Genomic DNA, 15,344 nt, shown 5'->3' with positions numbered 1-15,344 from the left:
TGGCCACCGCTGCCGGCCCCCGAGCGCCCATTGGCTGCGGCGCGGCGCCCGGCAGGCCTTTACTGCAGCGTTGTCTTGCGGCCCGGGATGCCTCGCGCCGCGTCCATTCCCTTGGCGACCGGCGGGAGGCGGGGAGGTAACGGGAGCACAGGGCGCATGTTTTGGGATGATCACGTAGATTTGGGCTGTGTATGCAAAGCTTCAGTCCTGGCTCCCGTGCTACTCGTCTGCTGCGCCAGGGGAGGGTTAGGTTGGACATTAGGAGGAATTTCTTCACAGAAAGGGTGATTAGACACTGGAAGGGGCTGCCCAGGGAGGTGGTGGAGTCACTGTCCCTGGAGGTGTTTAAGGAAAGACTGGACATGACACTGAGTGCTGTGGTCTGGTTGACATGGTGGTGTTGGACTCGATGATCTTAGAGGTCTTTTCCAATCTATTTCTGTGATTCTGTGTGGCATCAGCAGGTGATCCTGGGTAAAAAACTTGTTCCTTAAAGTATGCTCAGTCTCCAAGGCATTGTAATGTGTCCACCAGCTCCTGTAAAACACCTTTCCATAGTTGATATATGGGCCCCAAAAGCCACTTTATTACTTGCCCCAGCCTGGATCACAGAAATGCTGACGTTAACCAATTATCTCTGCAACAGACTTTGTTTCTCTTTGAAACAAGCTCTTGTTGGGAATAGCCCTTTCAATAGTATGTGATATTACTGAAAGAATACTGGGATATTACCTGGGGTAGCTGTTTCAGTAATATGCCCTTTACTGAGAGTGAAGCCCACCCATGCTGAAGGAAGGAGTTCCATAGCTTGTAAATGACACTTGATCATCTGTCCTGTTCACTTGTCTGTTTTCAGTTGTGTGTTTTCAATTCAGTGACCTCTGATCGAAATCTCTGACCCATATTTACTGGGTATGATCAAGTCAGCTGCAAACTTTATTCCTTTAGTGAAACAAATCTATCAGACATTTACACCATCTTTTGCAGACCTCACTATTTCTGCAACTCTTGCCTTTTTTTGTTTGTGTTTGGTTTGGGGGTTATTTTGGTTGGTTGGTTGGGTTGGTTTTGTTTTGGTTTCTTTTTTTGTTTAAATGAAGCAAGATGTTTTGGTAGGTCCCCAGTGGTCTGTTTTCTTAGTTTCACTCTCCCTGGGGCACTTTCTACTTACACTCTTGTCAGCAGATAGAACATTGCTGTTGGAGTCTTCCACAGCTGGTGATCTGTTAATAATAGGACTCTGAACCATGTCTATAGCAAACAGCACAGGATGACTTAAAATAAATTTTCAAATACTGCTTGGTAGGACTCAGATTTCCTTGTAGAAATTAAAAAAAAAAATAAAACCAAAACACCTCAAGAGCATTTACCTCACTTGAAATGTATATATTTTTCATATTCATACAGTGTAGTTACCTGCTCAATCTCATTCAGAGCAAAAGTAGCATAACTGCAAGCAACCCTTTGCTTTCGCAAACTGTAAGGCAACCTCAGATGTTGGGGTCCCTCCCCTGCCATGTAGCCCTGGGAGAGGGCCCCTGAGGGCACAGACACGGGGTTTCCCTGTCCCTGCTCAGCCTCGTTCCCATTGGTTAGTTTGTGTTCCCTGCGCGGGCAGAAGGACCCTTGGTCCGGTGACTGGAACAGTTCCTGGGCAGAGCTCCGGCCATGCAGCTGGAGAAATAAACATCTCTGAAACAGCTATCAAGAATCTGTCTGTCCATATATATTTCCTTTCCACGGGACTCCTGGTTTGATATATGCGTGTTGCAGGATCCCCACTGCAACATAATGGTGGAGAATTGAGAGCAGAACGATCCCCGATCCCTAAGCGACTGATTTGTGTGAGTAAACCCTGGAAACTTTGGATTCCTCTTCTTGGTTTTGCTTTGCTATTCCATATCTAAACTATGGAGGAACCGTGGGAAGACTCTTGGCTCTCAGAGCCGCATATGGACATTTATCTTAAACTTAAAATGATTCTTGAACAACGATTTGTAAATTTTAGCTTGATTCAAGCTCAAAAAGAACTGAAACACTTCCTGGCATGGTTGTTTAAGAACTTTTTCTGTGTTTCTTGGGATTTAATTCTTACGAAGGGCTATTGGAAAACCGTTTGGACACAGTTAATATTGGAGTCAAAATACATGCCGATGGAAGAATATTTTCGTGAATATTATTTAGTTACCGAGACTGTTGAGCAATGTCAGCTGTGTCTTGGCGAAGGGAAGCCTGGCGCAGGGACCGTGCGGCCCAGGCCACGTGCACCGAGCGCTCTGCGAGCAGCAGCGAGGCAGTTCCCGCGTGCGGGCGGAGCCACGCGAGCCGCAGTGTCGGTGGCGGAGCGAGGCGTGGCGGGAGCGGCGGGACCCGGCGGTGCCCACCTGGCCCAGCGCAGCGCGTGGTGGAGCGAGCCCTGTGAACGCCCGACCGAGAGGGGCGGCGCGCGGGCAGCGGCTGGCGGCGGTGGAGCGGAGCCGCGCCCAGCCGAGACGCGCGCTGGAGCGGAGCGTGGGGGGGTTATCGCTCGGGGGCCCGGCCGAGACGTGGGTACAGCACCTGGCAGCAGCAGCGAAGCTGCGACCAGAGGAGGCGACGCACGGAGAACTGAGCGGCGCGGCCCGGCCCGGCCCGCGCAGCCCCGAACGCGACCCCGGGAAGAGCGCGCAGGCACCAGCAGCCCCGACAATTCCAACACGGGAGCGACCGAAAGAGAGAGCAAAGACGCAGCGAGACAGAAAACAGCAGCCACTCGGAAAAAGGAAAAGATCATAGTAACTAAGACCTTAGGGATAGTAAAATGGTATAATGTTAAGCAAAATTATGGTTTTATAACAAGGTGTGACAACCAGCAAGACATATTCGTGCATAGAACTGCTATTAAAAAGAATAACCCTGAAAAATGCATCCCAAGCTTGGGAGATGGAGAGGTAGTGGAATTCAAAATTATACAAGGTAGAAAAGGGTTACAAGCATCGCAGGTCACTGGGCCTGATGGTGTTTCTGTGAAAGGCAGTATATATGCAAAAAATCGTAGTCATGTTAGACAGTATCTCTATTGTAAGCCCCCCCTACAGTTTCCCTTTCCTAATCCCTTTTACCTTTCCCTTTTACCCTATGTCCTATTACCCCCAGTGTATTCCCAATCTGTTTTTTCATCCATGGTTTCCCTCACAAAACCATGCTTTTGCCAATTGTTTCCCCAAAAATCCCTTTCCAATGCCGAGTGGGGGATGAAAAGGGGGAGGGAAGAAGTTAAACCCTCTCCTGCCTCAGTTTCCCCACAAAGCATGCTCAGAGAGTCCTGTCTCCCTTCTGTCAGCCCTAAGATGTTCCACAGAATCTGATTGGACATTTAAAGACTCAGGAGGGTGGCTTGTTTTGTTTTGAAACTGTTCTTGTTATGTTTATCCAGTTGTTTTCATTCTCCTTTTATTAAAATAAAACGGGTGAGGTGTTGGGGTCCCTCCCCTGCCGTGTAGCCCTGGGAGAGGGGCCCTGAGGGCACAGACACGGGGATTCCCTGCCCCTGCTCAGCCTCGTTCCCGTTGGTTGGTTTGTGTTCCCTGCGCGGGCAGAAGGACCCTTGGTCCCGTGACTGGAACAGTTCCTGGGCAGAGCTCCGGCCATGCGGCTGGAGAAATAAACATCTCTGAAACATCTAGCAAGAATCTGTCTGTCCATATATATTTCCTTTCCACGGGACTCCTGGTTTGATATATGCGTGTTGCAGTATCCCCACTGCAACACTCAGAAGAATATACTGCCCCCAGAAATATTGAAACTGGATAATGTAATACTTTTGTCACTCTAGAATATCTCAGGAGTAACTCCTGACTCCCAGATTTTAGCATTCCAATTAGGAGAGATACAGTTCACAACTTTGTGTGCTAGAAATCTGAAGAAATTTTGAATGGTCTTGCGGCCACAGTAAGTAATTAATTTACAGAACTGTGTTCAGTATCTGCAGCATTTGCAGTAGCTCTTTGAGTATTGGACAGTTTTGTGCTGACAGAATGGAACCATTTAACAATCTTCCAAGTGCTTACACTGAACTTCAGAAATACCCATGAATCTCTGAGGAGGTGGTTGTGTTTGGTAGCTGCAGGCAAGTTTCTCTGCATTTATTAAGAAATGGTTTGCTGAAAGAACAATTGCAATGATGACTGCAGGAAACGTCAGTGTGGGTGAGATACATGTCATTAATGAGAAACATTAAAGCCTGAGATACATGGCTTTACAGAGAGACATTGGAGTCCTACTTGTTAATCAAGAATATAAAACTACAGTTTCCCTCAGGACAGAGCTGCAGGGAAATGCAGAACAAACACAGGAGATGATAGCTGGGGTAGAGGAGGTGCTTAAGAAATCTGGGTAATGGATAAGGCATATGAGATTCCTCTCACAGAGGGAGGTTAGACTGTAAGCACTTTTCGCGTGAGCTGTTCTTTTAGTCTGTCTTGCACAATGTATCACTGTATTAATAAAGATTTTTACTGGGGCTCCTAGTTAATACCAAAACATAAAATAATCATTATTAGCAATAAAACAATTTCCATTTTCTTTTTCTTTCCACAAAAGTGAAGCAATCCCCACATTGAAATTTTCTTTGTAAACCTGGGATTTATATGCAAGGGCTTCCAATCCAATTTTGTATGTACAGATTTGTGGTGGTGGAAAAACGTTAGCAGGTTTAAGTGAGGTTATCTCCATGGTCTCCAGAGAAACTGGATCCATTTACTGAGTCCTGCAGTGAATGCAGGTGAACCAGCACATGAGGGGTGTCTCTCCCTCTCTCAAAGTGCAGCCAGGGCCCAGTGGGGTTCAGCACCATCCCGTGGGGCTGAGCACCACCACATTAGACCCACTAAGACACTGACTCGCCCTGCCCCACAGGCAGCTCATCTGCCGTCTGTGAGCTTTTCTGTTTTGGTGGTTGCAGGTGTCTGAGTCAAGGTTGCAATGCCCTTACTCGTGTAGTTGCATCAAACCCCTTCATTAAGGAAATGTGTGTTTTCCACTTCAAATGCAGTTTGGGCTGCAGGGAACAAGCATCAGGCAGTCTGTTCTCTCCCTGGAGTGTGTGGGAGCAGCACTGAACTGGCAGTTTTAAGTTTGGCCTGTGCTGCATTGGGAATGTGGAATCATCTTGTCCAAATTGTTGGTTTAGCTGTTGCCTTTAAATAGTTACTTGATGCTATTTTGGGTTAAAAGCTCCTGCAGCCATGCAGTTCACTTTCAAATTCCTCTTCCTTCTTCTATGTAAATAATATCGTCCCCATTCTCTCTGGTGGTCAAAGGAGGAAGCCAAAATGGATAGAACAAGGGGGAACTTCTCAAAGCGGGAATTATCTGCTAATATGATTGTGATATCAATCATATTGATTGATTGATAGTCTTTCCTTGTTACGATTTATATACACATTATAAATTTCTTTTAGGCTGAGCTTGTATATTGGTAAAACTTCAGCATTTGCAGGGTCTGAATCTTGACAAGTCTGACACTAAAGCAATAATACAGTGTTACAGCTTTGCAGAGGATTGGATTAGTGGTGTTAAACAAAGGCTTTATTTTAATACCACTGAAAGAATTCAAGTATCATAGTAATTACATGTTTTATGCTTATATGTGACTATATTATGGATGCTTAAACAAATAATGAAGTAATTGCACAGAGTGGGACAAGGGTTTGTTCTCACCTCCAGACAGCAAATTCACTTTGCCAAATAAAAGCACCAAGGTCATCTGCCATGCTGCCTTCCAGCTGCACAGACATTGAATATTTCAGCAGCACTACTAGACTTTAACATCTTCATTCTTCTGTCTTGCAAGTGCTCTTTTGACCAAAAGGTGTGCCAGGGTGTTTCAGCTGTGACTGCACAAAACTTTGCTTTCCCAAATAAAATACTGAAAGGGCATTTGGGCTCTGGGCTGTCACTAAAAGCCCTGCAGAAAAGTGTCTCATTCTTCCAGCTTTGGTAAAGGGATGTTACCTGAGAGAAAACAAAAAACAAGTTGTGTGGGACCAGCTGTAAGTTACCTTGTGGGCAGGACACTCTGGCACGGAAGTGCTTCTCCAGTTTACTCCATGTACAGGCAGCTTAAATATCCTGAGAAAGTCAGGAAAGTAAGTCCTGTCTGACTTCCTCTAAGGAATTTCACAACATGTGCAGAACTTCAGAATCAGGTCAGCCTCTGTACTGCTTCTGGACCAATAAATTGCACATTATTTTTACATAGATGGCTACAGCAATTTATTTTAGTACTCCCTATTATTAACTAGTATTTCTGAAAGTAAATGCAGCTATGGCAGGTTATATTCTTCAGGTTAATTCAGGTGAGATTAAGAGATTTTTGTAAGAAAGTCAATACCTGGTGGAGCTACAAAGTACTCCTCTACTTTCTCTCTGGCATTTTCCAGCAGGTCTTTGGCGCAGTTGCCTTCTGTCACATCATCTTCTCTAAGATACAGACATCTGAAGGACAAAGGTTACTGGCTGTCTTTCAGCTATTCTGTAAATATGAGGTAGGAAGGGTGGCTTATGTCTAAACCTGGTTTTGGTCTCTTAAATAAACACTTCGACAAGTACTGGAACATTTTGAAGCACCCAAGAATGCCACTAGCAGGTATTTGGGGAGCAGGGTGACAATTAACACAGATTAAAGAACTGAAGTTCACCTTCACTTTGCTCACACATAAAAATCATGTCCCAGTGACAACTTTATCCCCCACAAAAGCACAGTAAGACATTCTGAGCAAAGTGGCCACATGCATCATGATTCCCAGGGAAAAAAGGTCACAAAAGCTAACAGCTTGATGCATTAACAGATAAAAGGAGACTGCTGTGATACACCACCTGTCCTCCAGCACTGAATCCATCGGTTCCACGCCGTCGGTGTTTACTTCACGAAGCTGATCAGCAAACTGGACAGCTTTCTGCAGCCGCTCCACGGCCTCCGAATCCCGGAAATCCACCAGGGCCAGGTGCTCCAAGTGGTCCAGCACTTCCACCGACACTTTCTGCTGCACAAAAGCACCAATATGGACAAAAAAGTCAGAAATTAACAAGTTTAATAGTGCTACTTTCTTTTAATTAATAACTTATTATACGTCAAACCCAGAGTTTACCAAAAAATCCTAAAATCGTTAAGGGTGGAAAAGACCTTTAAGGTCATCAAATCCAACCTACTGGTAGGAACCCGCTGGTTCCTGTTACTTTCGTGGAAAATTAACCCTTGTTTTATCCTGTTTCTGCTGTACTGCCTCGCGAGGGGCAAACCGGCTCCGCGGCGGTACCTGCGGCCGGTGCCCGCTGTGCCACCTCGCCGGGCGTGAGGGGCGTCGCGGAAGGGCCCGCCAGGCGCGGAGCCACCGCTCGAGGGACAGCGCTCGCATTGCGCCACCGCCGCGTGACCTCACATATCCGCGCGTGGCGTCACCCGCGCGCCGGACGCGCGTCACTCGGCGGCGCGCCCGGCCCGTCCCGGCGCGGCCGTCGCGATGAACAGCGTGGGCGAGGCGTGCACGGAGCTGAAGCGCGAGTACGACCAGTGTTTCAACCGCTGGTTCGCCGAGAAGTTCCTCAAGGGCGACAGCGCCGGCGACCCCTGCGGGCAGCTCTTCAAGCGCTACCAACTTTGCGTGCAGGTGCGTCCGGCCCCGGGGCCCCGGCCCCCTTCGCTCCCTGCCCGAGCGTCCTTCCCCCGCTCTGACCCTTCTTACCGGCGTGCTGGTACCCCAGGAGCAGCCTCAGCCTTCACCAGTGACCCCGACACGCAGCTCTGGGTTTATCTCGCCCTTTGTCGGTCATGACATGGAATATTTTACAGGTGTCTCCTAATTTTATTGCACGTAAGTTCTTAAGGCTGCTTCTGTAGAGGCTGCAGCACGTTTCTGTTATACGATCCGGACTATAGTTCAGTGAGTTCTCAGTACGTCCTTCATTAACACTGAAGCTTTATTCAAACCAGCTTTAAGACTACTTTTTCTAGGTCACTTCTTTTTAGATAATTTCTATTCAGGCAACAAGCGATAGGACAAGAGGTTATAGACTTAAGCTGCACCAGGGAGGTTTAGGTAGAACATCAGGAGGAATTTTTTCACAGAAGGGGTGATCAGACATTGGAATGGGCTGCCCAGGGAGGTGGTGGAGTCAGTGTCCCTGAAGGCATTTAAGGAAAGACTGGGCATGGCCATGGTCTGGTTGACGTGATGCTGTTGGGTCATAGGTCGGACTCAATGATCTCAGAGGTGTTTTACAACCTAATTGATCCTGTGATTCTGTGTTTTGTACCAAAGATTACATCATGTAGCCCTATAACGAAGCGTCAAGTTGAATTATTTGGTTTTCTTTTTTCCTCTTTTCAGAAAGCAATCAAGGAGAAGGACATACCCATTGAGGGCGTGGAGTTCATGGGCCCGAGTAAAGGAAAAACGGAAAACTCCTCTTGATGTTGGCTGTACGGGTGGAGTCACTAATACAAGCCTTTGGACTAAGCACCATCACCAGGTGTACCGTGGATGCCACCTGGAGAAGACCTTTAGACCTTTGTTAACTCCCTTATAGGAAGTGAGAAATGTTCTCTGCTTGTGAAAACAAACAGTTAAAAGGAAAAAAAAGACTGGATCATGTGCTAACTGCTGCCTCCTTTCCAGTGAAAGTTGTTGGTGGTTCAGCATCTAATGGCTTAAAAATCCATGTGAACTAACTTCCTACTGAATGTAATGGGGGAATGGGTTGAAGTGGGCTGAGATAGTTTCTTTGTGGCTGATTTCTTTTGCTTATTTATATAACACTTGAAAGTGTTTAAGAAGAATATGGAGGGAGTTGATATACTTTGTGTCATCTCTATGCTGCTGAATTTTGGTGAAGTTGGTTTCATGTGATCCTGAAAGCTGAAGGGCTTAAGCACTGTTCTGTGTCAGCAAGAGAGATGGTTTAAAAGCACTACTGGACCTGCAACAGCTTGGCTAAAATAAATACAACCAGGTTATATTTTGTTCAAGTAGGTAACTGTGCAGTAGAGTCTGATTGTGACCTCTAGGAGTGACAGAGCTGGCCTGCTCAGAAGCTGAAGAGAAGACTTTTAATGCAGAGGTTACTTCAACCTTTTCTGAGGTACTGACGCAACCACAAACTTGAATTCTCTCTCCTTTAGCTTTACACATTCATGTGGTTTGATCCTCAGACAGGGATGGCGCAAAGCTTGCTCCCCTACTTACACCAACACAGGTGAAAGAGTAAAAGATATTACGGCCTGGGGACAAAAGATTGGTCAGCTTCCTAATTCTAGAATTAGAGTGAGGAAAAAAGAAAGCTTCACTCTCTGCTTTTAATTTCTACTAATTATTTAAAGGTTTTACTTTTTAAAAAGCCTAAAAAAGGTGCAGTTCTCAAACATTATAGTTTGCCTGCCTGCACCACAGCCCCCTCACAGACCCCCACAGTTCTGTGGGCCTTGTGCAAAGCATCAGGAACTGCTGCAGCCTGAGGCTGTTGTTCCTATGTCAGTCACATATTCAGGTGAGCCACACTCCTGTTCTCAGGTGCAGAGAGCTCCTAGTGTCAGCACAGGGGGTAAACATAGCACTGAAAAAACAAGCTGTTGGCAAAGTGCTGTGTCACTCAGGTATAAATGAAAACAGTGATCTAAGGGAATGATCTATAAATAGCATTCTGAAGACAGTTAATTATGTAGGTTTTCTTTTTTAAGGAATAACACACAAAACCAGTTTGCTCTTCTGTGATCTTCATGTAGGGCTACATGTAATGTGATTTTGTCAGCTTTAAAACAACTGTGCCCATCAGTGCCTTGTACTTTCAACACAGCAAAACTTTTCTCAGCAATCTTTTACTGGTAAGCAGATGAAAAAAATCATATGGAAACATGGGGAAGGACATCCTGCAGTACCCACTCTGAGATTCTCTCTTGCTATCCATCACTCCTTTCAACAGCAAGATGCCAAAGCAGCTGCTGCATTCTACCTTTTGGGAAGAACCAAATTAATGATAGCTGAGAGAGAGCTCAGTTTCATACGGTCCAAAAAATACAGAAGTTATAGAAAGAACTGGGAAATGGTTGACTTGTAGCGAGCAAAAACTTGAAAATTAAGGTTGTACTGGCACAGGCCCAGGCTGTTGGCTCATTAATCCCTTCTACTTTAAGCAGCTTCTGCATGACACAGTACACATTATACAGACATAAGCAGTAGAGCCAAAATTGTGTTTTCTTCTGCAAAACCTGTGTGAGAGACTTTGGTGCAGACTGCAGCTTCATGGAAAGCAGAGTGGTGAGCAAGATATGTGCTGATGTACCTGAAAATTTCAGAGCTTAAGGTGAACAGTGTGAAGGCAGAGCTTAGCTCAACATCTTTGCTGCCACTCCGTCTGCCAGAAGAACCAAGAGAAGACCACCTTCATGACTGTTAATAAATACTGTAAAAGCTGATGATGGAGAATGTGCTTCAGTATATATTGAATTTTAATCCACATATCTGTTCTGGCTGCGAGTTTAGAGTCATCAGCTAAACCAGACATGAAGAATATGAAATTGATTCATGTCCTATGCCAAGTGCATTCCCGTTGTTTGTGTTATCAGACACAGGAACATATGTTAACATTCAGGCAGTCAAACCCCTTTGCTCATACACTGTGTCCTCTGGGAAATCTTAATGCTTTATGCAAACACTGAACTAAAAAACTTCTAAGAATTCAGGTTAACAAACAAAGTCAAATCCGAAATTCATGTCCAGAGTTGTTTATTTAAAGGACCCCATCACAAATACACATGGGGACCACCACCACTCAGCTTCATCACAGAAGAAATGCAGTTTCTGAAACTATGACCCCATGAAATGATGGATCCCACTCAACTTTCTCGTTCAAGATGGGGAGAGCCAAAGTTCTGGCTGTGGTCAGGATCTTGGTTTTAATCTTCATAACCAGTTGGAAGAGGGTTAGTGTGGGGATTGTGAAACAGAGTTTTATTCCCATCACCCCAGGGGAAACGCTGTTGAAAGAAGAAAGAAAATAAGCCAGTGGCAGCTCCTGAACAATCCCTCAAGCATCAGAAACCAAGAGCAATACAGACTCAAACATCAATTCTCCCAGGCCATTAGTGACAGAACAAGAGGAAATAGCCTCAAGCTGTGCCAGGGAAGGTTTAGGCTGGACATCAGGAGGAATTTCGTCACAGAAGGGGTTGTTAAACGTTGGGATACATTGCCCAGGCTGCTGGGCTCACCATCCCTGGAGGTGTTTAGGTATAGACTAGAGGTAGCACTTAGTGCCATGATGTGGTTGACAGGGTGGAGATGAGTCACAGGCTAGATTCCATCTTGGAAGTATTTTCAAACCTAAATAATTTTATGATCACACAGCTCAACAGGCTGGTGAATTAAGCAAGCTGGCTCCCAAGACATAGGAAGCAAGAGTTGGAAAACTGTCTCCCTTAGCTGGCTGGGAGTCACAGTCTATAAACAGCACAGTCTTTGCTCTTACTTAAAGATCAACTGTGCTGTATTATGAGGATCCCAAGTTTGAGTATTTAGCATCTCCACTGCTAGCTTTTAGATCTGTATTAGTTTAAGTACAGCAGCTTTAGGACTGAAAACTTTTCAGCAAGACATTGGGAGGATCACTTTGGGGTGGGAAGGCCTGTGAATACCATGGGTACTTCATCAGAGCTGTGACAAACTTTTACTGCCTCAAAAACAGCCATGAGTTGATATCACAGCCAATGTAGCAAACGAAAAAGAAATGCTGTGGCAATCTCAGAGGAAGCTCTGCAGCCATGGAGGAAACGAGGGCTCCTAAACATTGCAGGTGGAAGTACCTTGGTCCTGATCCTAAGGTGGGTGTAGGGCACAAACTCGGGCCTCTCGTGCTCCCCGTGCTGTGCGTTCAGGTAGGAGTTCAGCATGCACACGGCCACGCCGGGCAGCGCCACCACGAAGGTCAACGTCTTCCACATCCGGGCTGGGCGGGGGCAGCGGGACAGCAATTAGAACAACAATCACCATTTTCATTAGCATTACTGACCTGATAGCACGTTAAATACAATTAGCGCATTAACGAGGCGCTAATGAACGCTGTGTCCCACGCTCAAGCGCGTGTCTCCTCCCCGTCTGTAACAGGGATCCGGGCTCACGGTTTAAGCCCCGGTGCCCCGGCGGGGGCTCACACCAAGCGCCTGCTATGCCCCGTTCCCCCAGCGAAGGGCACCGGCTGTCAAGGGCAGCGCCGCGCGCCCTGGCTCCGCCCCCGCCCCCGCCCCGCAGAGCCCCGTTACCTCCGCCGCCCTCGTGTGCCGCGGCCGCCATGCCGCGCGCCGGGGGGGAGCGCGGGGCAGCGGCGCCGAGCAGCAGGCGGGACACCCGTCCGAGCGCCGCCATGTCCTCCCCGTCCGCACACCGGAACCGGAACCGCGCTGGGCGGAACCGACGGCGGCAGCGGCCGCGCTGACCTTGAACAGGGCCTCCCGCGCGCACGCGCCGCCCTGGGCGGGAGGGGCGGGGCAGTGACGTCACGCGCGGGGGGTCCTGAGGGGCGGGCCGGCGCCTTCTTGGTGTTGAGGGCGGAGCGAGGCCGGTCGGGGTTTGTGGAGCTTGTGCGGGGGGCGGTGACAGAGACACAGACTCGCTTAGGTGGGTGGTGACCTCTGAGAGCGTCGTATCTGTCCTATGACGGAATATCACCGTGTCAACCAGACCATGGCACTTAGTGCCACGTCCAGCTTTTTCTTAAACACCTCCAGGGATGGTGATTCCACCACCTCCCTGGGTAGCCCATTCCAATGTCTGATCACACTTTCTGTGGAGAAATGACTCCTGGTGCCCAAGCTAAACCTCCCCTGGTGCAGCTGGAGGCTATTTCCTCTTGTCCTGTTCCTAGTGCCTGGGAGAAGAGGCTGATCCTCACCTGCCTACAACCTCCTGTCAAGTAGAGAGTGATAAGTAGTTAAGAGAGTGAGAAGTCCTGGGGATGTGAAGACAGGGAGAGCTGTGGGGATGCCCCAGGCATGAGGGGATCAAGGGGCCCCTCAAGTGGGGCAGTTCTGTTACCACGAATGTGTTTTTAATTACATGTATTCCTGGGATGATTCTATTGAAAAATTAACATCACTTGAATGAAGACAAGATTTCCAGGAAAAAAATAACAAATATCTAGGTTCTCTTTTAGTTCTTTATTGGAGCCTTATGGTTAGCTGTTTGACTTTTAGCAGAAGCTGTGTAGGTATAGAGTACATTTTTCAGCACTTAAAGCATCAAGCAAAATGAGAGGGTTCCCATGGTGGATGTAGAAACTGTAACAGCAGAAAAGCAAAGAAACTTAGCTGTTGTGAAGGACAGTGGTAGGGGCTGGTCTGAGAAGAATGACATGAAGGAATTGTGTTTTACTCCAAACAAGGTTCAGTTGTTGTTGGAAGGAGGAGGTTTGTTGGTAATGTGCACACCTTGGTCCCATGGAATTGGTCACTTCTCTTTTGCCAAGACCAAGGCATGCAGTGTGGCATGGCTGTTAGATGGTGGGAAGCTGTGTTTGCTACTGGGGAGCAGGATTTCTTTACCCTTTTTCACCTGCAGCAGGGCTTGTGTCCAATTTACTATATGGCATAAAGGAACGGTAAGATAGCCAGAACCTTGGAAGGCTGTTGTGAAACACACTTTGGCATGAAAATACTGCTACATTTGTTTACTGTATCTGGGCACTGTAAACTGTTCAAAGTGCTTTGGTTTCTCTGTTCTTCTCTTATTTTATTTTTTAATTACAATTAGCTCTTCCAGTAATTTGTTTTAATATTATTTTATTTAATAAATAATTTTAAGGACAGCTTTGCTTCCATACTGAAAGAAGTTATTCCCAGGTGGTACTGTGTGTATCTGCAGAACTGTTCTGTCATCATGGACATGATTCATTTTGTACAAAACAGCCCTCAAACCACTGGGGCTTGCCATGTGCACACACACCTGCTTTGCTAAATCCACACTGGAGGTAGATTTTGCCTTTCCACACCTTCATCCTTTGGATTCGGGCTTATGGGACATCTAATATATCAGACTTTTAATTTAAAAGTAATTTGCATGTGTTTTTTGGGGGGAACAGAAGATCCGAGAATTATTTTGTACAATATTTCAGTGATGAAACCAAGATTAAGTTCTGTATCCTAAAGCAAATTTGTAGTGGGAGCTACGTAAGCAAAACTACTCTTGTTTGTAGCAAAAAGAACTTTAAGTAAGCAACAGACACTAATGTTTACGATGAGAGAAAACAAAGAATCAGCAAAACAAGAAAACATCTGTCTAGGATGAGGAAAAATTCTCTCTAAAATAAAACAAATTTGTGAGATGTGCTGCTGCTGCAGCAGCCTCAAAACACAACATACAAGTGTTCAGCAGGAGGTGAGAGCAGCCAAGGTTTGCTTCTCCCTAGTTCTCTCTGACACCCTTACTCCTCCAACAGTCTGGAAAATGCTCTTTGGAGAAGGCAGTAGTGGCAACTCTTAGCATAACTGTCCCAAGTGCACCTTGTCCTACCCATGGAGCTCCAAGGGGCTCATGGAGAGCAACTGAAAATGGGGTTTGAGTCTGTCCTGAACCTGAGCATGGTAGGAGGTTCATTATAGTCTCCGATAGACTGATTTAAAATGAGTCTGTCTTAGTCTTTATAATTCCAACAGCTGTGATTAATCTCTGTATGAGGTGTATCAGGAGTCTAGTGGGTCTGATTCACATCTTTAAATGTAAATTAGGAGTGACTGCTGGAAGACACAAAATATTCCAGAAGAATAATTTCTTTTAGTTGAGGGAAGACAGGCAGGTATTGAAAGAAACCTAGATATTTTAAGAGTACTGTGAATAATGTTTTGATGTAGTTGTATGAAATGTGTTTAACTGTGCAATATGTGATGGTTATTATCACTGTGATGACTGCAGTCCTCCTGACAGCATGTGTTTTTACAAAGGTGTGTGGAAAATGAGTGAACAGTCAACTCTGGCTCTGGAGCTCTGTCTGAATTACTGACCCATGGCATGGGAAACCCCTCTTGTACTCACTATTGTGCCATGCAGAAAGGGCTTCAGGTGGGTTTTCCCCAAGCTGACCTGAGGGCCTAGAGCTTGATTTAGAAAATAGCTGATCACCTTTAAAAATCCAGGCCTAAATCCAGCATTTTGAGGAATTTTCAACAGGTACATTTTTACAAAAGATCCAGCATCCCAGGAATTTTCTGAGTGCAGAAATGCTACAAAGTTATCTCTGAAAAAAAAAAAAAAAAAAAAAAAAGTCTATAAAGTGGTAGTATCCAGTCACCAAGAGAAAGGTGTTTCAGAGTAGTGGTGGGA

The 15,344-nt window shown here is 46.2% G+C and overlaps 3 protein-coding genes across 3 annotated transcripts; 1 reads left to right on the top strand and 2 right to left on the bottom strand.

The window, feature by feature from the left end:
• Nucleotides 1-5,546: 5,546 nt before the first annotated feature.
• On the bottom strand, nucleotides 5,547-7,430 carry GATC (glutamyl-tRNA amidotransferase subunit C). Its single transcript, XM_048322930.1, has 4 exons — nucleotides 7,299-7,430; nucleotides 6,859-7,025; nucleotides 6,374-6,477; nucleotides 5,547-5,994 (listed from the first exon to the last, which is right to left on the bottom strand). The coding sequence occupies exons 1-4, from the start codon at nucleotides 7,395-7,397 to the stop codon at nucleotides 5,963-5,965; spliced, it is 402 nt and encodes a 133-aa protein (XP_048178887.1). The 5' UTR covers nucleotides 7,398-7,430; the 3' UTR covers nucleotides 5,547-5,962.
• A 9-nt stretch (nucleotides 7,431-7,439) lies between these two features.
• Nucleotides 7,440-9,015, top strand: TRIAP1 (TP53 regulated inhibitor of apoptosis 1). Its single transcript, XM_048322932.1, has 2 exons — nucleotides 7,440-7,649; nucleotides 8,370-9,015. Exons 1-2 carry the CDS (start codon nucleotides 7,503-7,505, stop codon nucleotides 8,451-8,453), a joined length of 231 nt encoding a protein of 76 aa, XP_048178889.1. The 5' UTR covers nucleotides 7,440-7,502; the 3' UTR covers nucleotides 8,454-9,015.
• Nucleotides 9,016-10,743: 1,728 nt separating this feature from the next.
• Nucleotides 10,744-12,440, bottom strand: LOC125335370 (cytochrome c oxidase subunit 6A1, mitochondrial). The gene is made up of 3 exons (XM_048322931.1): nucleotides 12,293-12,440; nucleotides 11,837-11,979; nucleotides 10,744-11,011 (listed from the first exon to the last, which is right to left on the bottom strand). Exons 1-3 carry the CDS (start codon nucleotides 12,393-12,395, stop codon nucleotides 10,931-10,933), a joined length of 327 nt encoding a protein of 108 aa, XP_048178888.1. The 5' UTR covers nucleotides 12,396-12,440; the 3' UTR covers nucleotides 10,744-10,930.
• Between the last annotated feature and the right edge of the window lie 2,904 nt (nucleotides 12,441-15,344).

This window comes from Corvus hawaiiensis, chromosome 18, assembly GCF_020740725.1.
Source record: "Corvus hawaiiensis isolate bCorHaw1 chromosome 18, bCorHaw1.pri.cur, whole genome shotgun sequence".
NCBI lineage: Eukaryota > Metazoa > Chordata > Aves > Passeriformes > Corvidae > Corvus > Corvus hawaiiensis.
Note: the sequence above shows the minus strand (reverse complement) of the source record. Positions and strands in the feature narration are given on the sequence as shown.